General features: G+C 37.8%; 1 protein-coding gene and 1 long non-coding RNA gene across 2 annotated transcripts; both read right to left on the bottom strand.

Annotated features, from left to right (window-relative positions):
* Positions 1 to 1,651: 1,651 nt before the first annotated feature.
* Positions 1,652 to 3,262, bottom strand: LOC136065110 (uncharacterized). Its single transcript, XR_010626757.1, has 3 exons — positions 2,896 to 3,262; positions 2,369 to 2,819; positions 1,652 to 2,272 (listed from the first exon to the last, which is right to left on the bottom strand). It is a non-coding gene; the product is annotated as an uncharacterized LOC136065110 (long non-coding RNA).
* Positions 3,263 to 6,875: 3,613 nt separating this feature from the next.
* LOC136065109 (long chain acyl-CoA synthetase 8-like) lies at positions 6,876 to 8,659 on the bottom strand. The gene is made up of 4 exons (XM_065767810.1): positions 8,580 to 8,659; positions 8,112 to 8,286; positions 7,809 to 8,015; positions 6,876 to 7,229 (listed from the first exon to the last, which is right to left on the bottom strand). The coding sequence occupies exons 1-4, from the start codon at positions 8,657 to 8,659 to the stop codon at positions 7,065 to 7,067; spliced, it is 627 nt and encodes a 208-aa protein (XP_065623882.1). The 3' UTR covers positions 6,876 to 7,064.
* Positions 8,660 to 9,298: the final 639 nt, after the last annotated feature.

The raw sequence follows: 9,298 nt of genomic DNA, 5'->3' as shown, positions 1-9,298 counted from the left end.
TGGGTCCTTTCCCAATAGGTGTAAGGTAAATGAAGTTTCTTGTGGTTGTTATCGACTATTTCACCAAGTGGGTGGAAGCAGAACCTTTAGCTAATATCACACAACAAAATGTCAAGAACTTTGTGTGGAAGAACATTGTGTGCAGGTTTGGCGTGCCCAGGGTGTTGGTATCTGATAACGGACGACAATTTGACAACGCACTTTTCAGAGATTTTTGCACGCACTTTGGGATTCAGAATCACCACTCCTCACCTGCCCACCCATAAGCAAATGGACAAGCTGAAGTTGCAAACCGATCCTTGTTAAAATAATCAAGACTCGGCTTGAGGAAGCAAAGGGAGTATGGCCAGATGAAGTACTAGATGTTCTGTGGGCATATAGGACGACAGTGAGAACTCCTATAGGAGAAACTCCTTTCAAGCTAGCCTATGGGACTGACGCAGTCATACCTGCAGAAGTGCACATGGCCAATCATAGAGTGGCAGCCTATCAGGACAAAGATAATGAGGAGCAACTCCGTTTGAATCTCGATCTAATAGACGAGGCGAGGATGGATGCTGAACAAAGGATGGCAAGATACAAAAACCTTATGGCTAGGCAATATGATGCGACGGTAAAGCCAAGGCGGTTTGACATAGGCAACCTCGTCCTGAAAAGGGTCTCCTTAGCCACAAAGAACCCAGCTCATGGAAAACTGGGACCTAATTGGGAAGGCCCCTACAGAGTTGTCAACTGCAAGAGAAAAGGATCCTATTACTTGGAGGCCTTAGATGGGAGGAAGTTGGAACATCCTTGGAATGTGGAGCACCTGAGGAGATAATACCAGTAAAATGCCAGCTTAGATGAACATAACTTTGGACGAGTCTGGAGGCTGTCTATCTACATATAAGACTTGTTTATTTATATTTGTCTTATTATTATGTTAAGGACAAAATTATGGTTTGGCTTGTGTTTGTTTTTCTTTAAAGGCAGGCATTAGTTTCTTAAGACATGCCTCGTCTATGAACAATATCTGTGTTGTGAACAGTATTTGTGGAATGTACATAATATTGTGTGAATCCATGATTTCAGTACCGTTTTTTGTTCATATTGACTTGAAAAAAGCTAAAAAGCTCAACACGAGAAAATTCTCTGGACGCGGAGATGTAATCTCAAGATTTCCTAGTAAGTGAAATCGAGACATGCTCGTCCAAAGCAAAGGACGAGATAAAGCTCGTGCCTAAGATCACATTACAAGCGAAACCAAGGCATGCTCGTCCATAAAATGGGGCAAGGTAAAACATAATACCTAACCATACCATGGACGAGGAAAAGCATGGGCGTTTTGAACTTGTTTAAGTCACCTACTAAAAGACTGTCCACAGACGAGCAAAACGCAAAGACAAGTCTAAGGACAAGAAAAGAACACAGACAAGTCTAAGGACGAGTAATGCTTTTACTTAGCCATTTCAAGTGATGCTTTTGCTTACCATTTCACATGGACAAATCACACTCAAGTGGAATTCCAATAAAAATGGTTTAAGTATGTATATGAAATGTAGACGAGCAAAACAGGAAATCTAGTATATAAAATAAACACTCTTGTCCATGCATATATAAGACAAACAATATTTATTTGATTGTTTCAAGGGCGGACGAGAAACGTCCTAAACACCCTTACTAAACTGTTTTATCAAAATTCATCCTTAAACATGGACAAGCTAAATGTACTCAAATTACATATATAAAAAAAAAAAAAACCTAAGTCATCAGGGTATTTTTTAAGCTGAGGCATCTAAGTTGGGGTCGTCCTGAGGTTGGGTCATGGCATCGTCCTCTATGTTGGCATCCTCAGAGTCGAGACCAAGGAGAGAGCTAGTGGTGGCAGCATTCAAATTGAGCACGATGGAGGTAAAGTCCATATCAGGAAACTTCTCAACAGTGTCCATCCTAAAGTCTTCAAACCCTGCTGCATAGTTGGTATCCATAGCATCAGTATATTGTTTAGATGCTTTGAATTCAGCCACTGCATCTTCCTTGGCTTTGGAGAGGAGAATGTTGTTCTCGTCGCTTTTTTTCTACAAGTCTTCAAGACGAGCATCTTTTTCTGCAGCACTAGCCTTCAAATCCTCAACCAAAGCTTTCAAGTCCCTCGCCTCGTTCGTCGTCTTAGCGGCCACCTCAGCCCATTGTTTAGCTTCTTCCTTTAACTCCTGTATCCTCGTCTCTAGCAAGATCCTCGTCTTGTCCAACCCGGTGGCCTGTCTGGACGCTGTTATAAACTTGGACATGCCTTATAAAAGTTAACCAAAAAAAAATATAAGTTAAAAAAAAAAAAAAAAAAAAGAAGGAAAAATGTACATTTGGTCAAGACGAAGAAAAATATTACCTTGAAAAGGTCATGGACACCTGAGTGTTCAAAGTCCTTGAGGGACATGTCGTAGCAGACGTTTATATCCTCGTCCAAAACAGCGTTCTTGAAGCGTTCCCAGGCCAGATCCTCGTTTTCAATAATTTTGAAGGGGCCCTTTGGGACGGTTGAGACGAGGTGGGCGCAGTTCTGGACGGTGGAGTCTTGGACGGGGTGGACTCAACAGGAGTGGACGAGTCGATATCATAGACTTTGGCTGGCTGATGGGACGACGGAGTAGGCTTAACTATTTGAGACGAGCCATGCTTGACCTTTTTACCACGTCTGCTAGGGAGGTTTTCCAAATCCAAGTGTTTGGATATGGTCTTCCTCTTATCTCCAGCTATAGGACAAGCTTGGCGATCAAGCTCAGGACGGGTCCCCTCAGCACTTACCTCCTCTCCCTTATTGCCTCTCATGGTTGCCATTCCTATAAAGAGACAAAGAGAATTCACTTAGGAAAATGAAAATAAAAGATACAAGGAATGCAGAAATCTAATACTTACTTTTTCTTACTGTAATCTCGTGTGCAAGTGCAATGTCAGACGGATGAGGACCTAACCCCCACTTGGCTAGTCGTCTGAGATTGACCAAGGAATGGAAATCCCTATCTGTGTGTAGACGAGACCTGTGGACGCGATCACGGTGCAACTTGCTCAAAGTGGGTCATCCAACGGTTGTAATGAAATAAATTGGAGTTAAATGAGATAATAATAAATAAAAGGAAAAAGAGAGAGAAGATGGGGAAAGCTAAGGGACTTACCCTCAGGACGAAGGTTCCCTAGGTCCCCAGTAAAACGACCAAAGGTATCCCGTCCAACGTCTACAGGATTTCCAGCCCAGAATCCAGAGACGAAGAAAAACTCCGTATTCCATTTTCTGTCAAACAAGGCCAATGATTTCACCAATCTACAATCTTTACTTCTGGTTGTGAATTGATAAAAGCCAGGAGATTGATGAATTTCTGAGGGTTTATAGCAGTAGAGGAACTCGTCCACAGTAATAGGACGGTCCCCTCCAAACACTTCCCTCCACAAAACTTGCATAGAGATAATTAATCTCTATGCATTTGGGTTGAATTGACACACTCCTAAACCTAACCTAACTAACAGCTCTCTGGTAAAAGAATTTAAAGGAAGCCTAAGACCTCCAAGAAGGTAGGCCTCATATACACCTATCCAAAATGGGGGTTACAACACCACTCTCCACCAACGGGTAATCTAGGATTAAACTCGTCTAGGATTTGGTACCACTCCCTAAGGTTATTTAATCTCTCCTCGTCCATCTTAGAAGGAATATCTACAGCACAACTATATACAGTTACCTCCGTCTCGTCCAAAGGACTGGACGGAGGGATGGAAGACGAGGTACCTACCTAGGACCCTAAAGTTTTTCTAAGTTGTTTCTGTACTTCTTCTAAAGGAAGCCTAGGGACCCCTAAGATATACTCCTCATTAGTGGTGTTTCCTCCACTAGTACTACTGGTATCACTAGAGTTATCACTACTCTCGTCGTAATACTCGTCTATAGCTTTTTCTGTACTATCGCTAAACGAGGAAATGGTGATTTCTGACATTTTTTGAAAAGAAAATTTTGAAAACCAAAAAGACGAGGAGAGAGGGAGTACCTGGCTCTAGGACGAACTGAAACTATGGACGTGAGGAAACTCTTAGGCGAGGCTCTAGATGATGAATGTCAAGGAAGGAAAATCTCAGAAGTGAGGAGGGTAATGGGGGCATTCCACTATAGATGGCTGACCTAAGCACATGAAACGACAACCAACCAGATGATGACACGTAGTCTTCGTCTCAAAAAAATGAATCGACGAAATGAACCATCAATTAGATTGTAACACGTGGCATCTCTGATTGTTGAAAGAAACTCGTCCATCCAGAGAAGTAAATTACTATATTTTCTTGGACGACACATGGACGAGGGGGCAACTAATGGTGCAAGAAAAACGCCAAGCTGATTACTCGTCCATGTGGCCATCCATAACAACGTACAAAGTGGAGAATGAAGGGCTGATACGCTCATCCCTCTCTTACCGTCCTCTTACACTCGTCCTTCATTCACTCGTCCAATGAAGGATGTACTAGCAGTGAACCTCGTTAGTCCTTAGTAATGGACGACAGTGAACTTCGTCCGTCCTTAGTGATGGACGAGTGAGGTTCACCAAGAGTCATGACACTCTTCCAAAAGCCAAGAGTCATGTTGTTTGAATCAGAACACAAGTCCCGATGAGGTAACTCAAATGACAGTTATGGAAGTTACCCTCTGAATCCTCCAAACTCTACAACGATAAGAGAAATAACTGTCAAGTTAACACTATATAAAGACCCTTCTGCGCAGAGGTATGGACACTTTTTTTATTTTAGAGAAAAATTGGTGAAGTCTTTGAAGTGCTTTCTTTTCTACTTCAATCCACTAACTTTACCATCGGAGGATTCAAGACCGGCCTCCACCGGTCTTCTCTGATCTTCTTTGGTTTTTCAGGACTCACTCTTTAAGATCATCAACATCCGAAGACCTTTCAGCCCACTGATTTCTAAGAACTCATCACCCTTAAACCTTCCAAATGACCCATATATGCCCAAAACCTCTAAAATAACCAAAAATAACCCAAAACCTCTAAAATTACCAAAAATACCCTGAAACCTCTAAAACAACAAAAATAACTCTAAACCTCTAAAACGATCAAAATAACCCTCAAAATGTCTAAAATGACCAAAATGCCACTAATCCTATAAGATAAACAAAATACACCCGAAGCCTCTAAAATTACCAAAATAAAGGTTTAGGGTATTCTAGATGTTTGGATGGTATTTTCATCAAATTAAAGGTTCTAAGAGTAATTCAATCATTTTGTAGGTTTCGAGGGAATGTCACTAATTTTTTAGGTTTGAGGGGTGTTTTGTTAATTTTTAGATTTTAGGGCTATTTCGGTAATTTTCCTAGGTTTTGGAGATCTTTAAGTCATTTTTTAGGTTTTGGGAATATTTCAATAATTTTTTAGGTTTCAGGGATATTTAGTCAGTTTTTAGGTTCAGGAGGTATTTTGGTCATTTTTTATGTTTAGGGGGTATTTTGGTCATTCTTTAGGTTTAGGGTGTATTTTTAATCGTCTTATAGGTTTAAGGGGCATTTTTGTCATTTTATAGGTTTCGGGGTATTTTGGTCATTTTATAGATTTCGGTGATATTTTGGTCATTTTTTAGGTTTAGGGATTATTTTGGTCATTTTTTAGGTTTTGGGAAATTTTTTTTTTTTTTTGAGGGTATTGCAATCATTTTAAGTTTAGGGGATATTTTAGTCAATTTTTATTTTTAAGTTTAGGGGGTAATTTGGTCAATTTTTAGGTTTATGGGGTATTTCATTTTTTTGGTTTAGCGGGTACTTTGGTAATTTCTAGGTTTCGAGAGTATTTTGGTCAATTTTTAAGTTTAGGCAGTGTTTTGGTCAATTTTTTAGGTTTTGGGGTTATTTTGGTCATTTTTAGGTTTTGGAGGTATTTAAATCATTATTTTGATTTAGGTGGTATTTTCGATTTCAAGGGTATTTCGGTCATCTTTTAGATTTAGAGGGAGGGGTATTTTAGCAATTTTTAGGTTTTGAAGGTATTTTGGTTACTTTATAGGTTTAGGGATATTTTGGTCACTTTCTAGGTTTTAGGAATATTTTGGTCATTTTTTAGGTTTTGGGGTATTTTGGAAATTTTTGGGTTTAGGGGTATTTTGATTTTGATTTTTTTTTAAAGGTTTTAGGGATATTTTGCTAATTTTTAGATTTAGGGGATATTTTGGTCATTTTTAGGTTTAGGGGGTATTTTGTTAATTTTCTATAGTTTTAGAGTATTTTAGAATTGTATGAACTATAAAAATGATATTTAAATCATAATTGGGTCTAATTTGATACCCAGTTAAAACCCAATAAACATTAATGTTAATTAGATTTAATTGGGTATTAACCCATTTAACCCAATTAATAATTGAGTGAGTTAGATTTTTAATTGAGTTAATACCCATTTAATCCAATTAATAATGGAGTGAGTTTGAATTTTTATTTTTTATTTTTGATGAGAGGATTGGATCTGGATTTAGGTGCACAAATGGATCTAGGTTGATTTTGTCACCCCTAAAATTTATTTCTACCTAAAGTCCTGGGACTACGTAGCACAACAATACCAATTGAACAAAATTTACTCACGTTTCAGTTTTGTTTTAGCAGAACTCACAAATTTTCTGGGCTAAACTTTATGCTTCTACATCTCTAATAATCCATAAACATCATATTATAAACCCCCAGCCAACAAATGTCACTAGATTTTTTCGGGCAATAGTTTGATTTTGACAGAGCAATATGGTCTACTTTTTTCTCCCCGTAATTTAAATATCAATACGGTCTCTGCCTTTTGCCCAAATGCCACAAATAATGTAATTATGGCAAGCAGCATGAAATGAAATTTTACTTATGAACATTAGTATCATGCTGTCAGAATATATTCTTTACTGGAAAATTTTGAAAATTGAGAAAAACATTACTTGCGTGTCTTGAAAATATAGCAGAAATGCACAACAGAGGAAAATACATACACCAAATACATATTTCACCCATAAAATTTTTGAAGCTCATCTTTAAACTTGGCCTTCAGTTGTTCTCTCTTTATATACATATTTCACCCATATAATTTTTGAAGCTCATCTTTAAACTTAGCCTTCAGTTGTTCTCTCTTTATCTTGAGAGCAGCCGTGACTAATCCGGACTCGGGGGTCCATGCTTCAGGCAGCAACTTAATCTTTGCAGGAGTTTCAAACTTATCCAATTTTGCTGTTTTTGCAGCCTGCAGACATTTAAAAAATCAAAGAAAAAGTTCATCGCCACTTTGTGCATATTATGACATACTAATAACAGGGATGAATGCAAGAAAATTTATGAAGATGGTGGAATATAGTATTATTTTCACGTATGCGGATTGGTTTGTTTCAAAGGAAACAAAAGAATCGGTGAAAGTGAAATTTACAACGCAAATGGTATTATGATGCGAGGAACTAGTATGACTTTGTTAGTCTCTCACTCGCTTTGAGTGCATAATGGCTTTTTTTTTTTTCTGTGTAAGTGCATGAATTTGGAAGAAGATTGGCAACATGCACAGTGATGGCACAAAATTGAGAGACCTTCCAAACCAGACTACCTAACGCTCACAGGATTGACTTCCCCTCCCCCACCACCAAATGCAAGTGTATTTGTATCTCTCAACAATGAAACCTACATATCTCCTAAATTTGTCTTCTAAGCGCTGGCAGCAGTAGTGATATAACAAATATTACTTTGTCAACATAGTTTTTTTTTTTTTTTGATAAGTAAGAAATACTTTGTCAACATAGTTTTGGATTCAGGAGATAAACAAAAACACACAAACCTTAGAAAGGGATTGCTGGACCTCACTGACAGTTTCAGCCTTGTCACACAGCTCAGAAAAATCTCTGTAGTTGATGCCAGCTTGTTGTGCCCACTTCTCTAGGACTTGATGTGAAGGAACAACTAGTGCTACACAATAACTATGGAAGGGATCTGCATGTAACATGATATTATCCACATAATTACTTGTCGAGAGAGCTGCCTCAACCTGCAATAACGCAGCCACAAATCCAATCAGCACCAAGCAAAACTTCTTCTCCAAGGCTTAGTCTATCAAGAATAAAAGGCAAAATGTTTAATGCACCTTTCCAAGGGAGACATATTCTCCATGTTGAAGTTTCACAATATCCTTCTTCCTGTCAATAATTTCAAGGCATCCATCAGGGTGAAATTGTCCAATGTCACCAGTATAAAACCAGCGCATGCCCTTTTCATCAACCTGTAACATGTAACAGATCATGAGTAGCAGTATATACAGACTGCAAGATCAAGTTGCAGCATATGTGAAAAGTAAATAGAAGTAAGACACATTGGGGGGGGGGGGGGGGGGATGGTTGATAATGATATAACAAATTCAGTCCTATCTTGGCTCAATTTAAGTACAATCCATTATCCAATAAATCACACCTTCATTACACTTATCCCTAAAATAAAAAACCCTGAATTTGTCACTCAATATTGTCCCATTAGTTTGTGCAATGTCCTCTACAAAATTTTCTCTAAAGTTCTAACAAATAGACTTAAACATATTTTACCCACCATCATCACTCACCAATCAGCTTTTGCTAAGAATAGGTTGATTTTTGATAATATTCTTGTGGCATTTGAATCTTTACATAGCATGAAAAACATGAGTGTAAGAAAAACAGGGTACAGGGCTATTAAGGAATGTTATGACACAAGTTGAGATATTAATGGAGGACATCAGATTCAATGCTACTTTGTTTAATCAATTACTTTACTCTCATACAAAGAGAGGGTAATAAGGTAGCGCATAATTTAGCAAGACATTCGATTTGTATTTCTGATTTTTCGGTGTGGATGGAGACTGTTCCACCACCCCTTGTTTCTCTTATCATAGCTGATATTGCTGGGTTTTCTTAATAAAGTTTAACGTCTTCCTTCTCAAAAAAAAAAAATATATATATATATATATACACACACACACACACACACTTACATAATAGATATGGTTTTCGACACAACACATGCCTTAAATGAAAATTGTTTAGTGCTCCAACTTAGCAAAAATAGATTGAGAATTGACAAAAATGGGGTTTTCTTTTAAAGCATTTAAATTCATTTTATGGGCTTTGGGACAATTGGTACTTGATTTTATTTATTTATATTTATTATTATTATTTTTTAATGAACAATGCTTGCTTTTGTACGAGACAAAAAATTCCTTTTATTTTGGGCTTATATTAAAGGACTAATAACAAAAATAAGCATAATTAAAGTAGATGTGGTAAAATTGTGTAAAATCATTGT

Source organism: Quercus suber, unplaced genomic scaffold (assembly GCF_002906115.3).
Source record: "Quercus suber isolate HL8 unplaced genomic scaffold, Cork oak 2.0 scaffold_850, whole genome shotgun sequence".
NCBI lineage: Eukaryota > Viridiplantae > Streptophyta > Magnoliopsida > Fagales > Fagaceae > Quercus > Quercus suber.
Note: the sequence above shows the minus strand (reverse complement) of the source record. Positions and strands in the feature narration are given on the sequence as shown.

What these genes read in the sequence shown, in the direction of transcription:
- LOC136065109 (XM_065767810.1), bottom strand. Translation starts at nt 8,659, where the DNA reads ATGTTTTTCATGCTATGTAAAGATTCAAATGCCACAAGAATATTATCA. An exon ending in TTCTTAGCAAAAGCTGATTG is followed by an intron (nt 8,287 to 8,579) that starts GTGAGTGATGAT and finishes TTGATCTTGCAG; the next exon opens with TCTGTATATACTGCTACTCA. An exon ending in TCCAGCAATCCCTTTCTAAG is followed by an intron (nt 7,230 to 7,808) that starts GTTTGTGTGTTT and finishes AAATGTCTGCAG; the next exon opens with GCTGCAAAAACAGCAAAATT.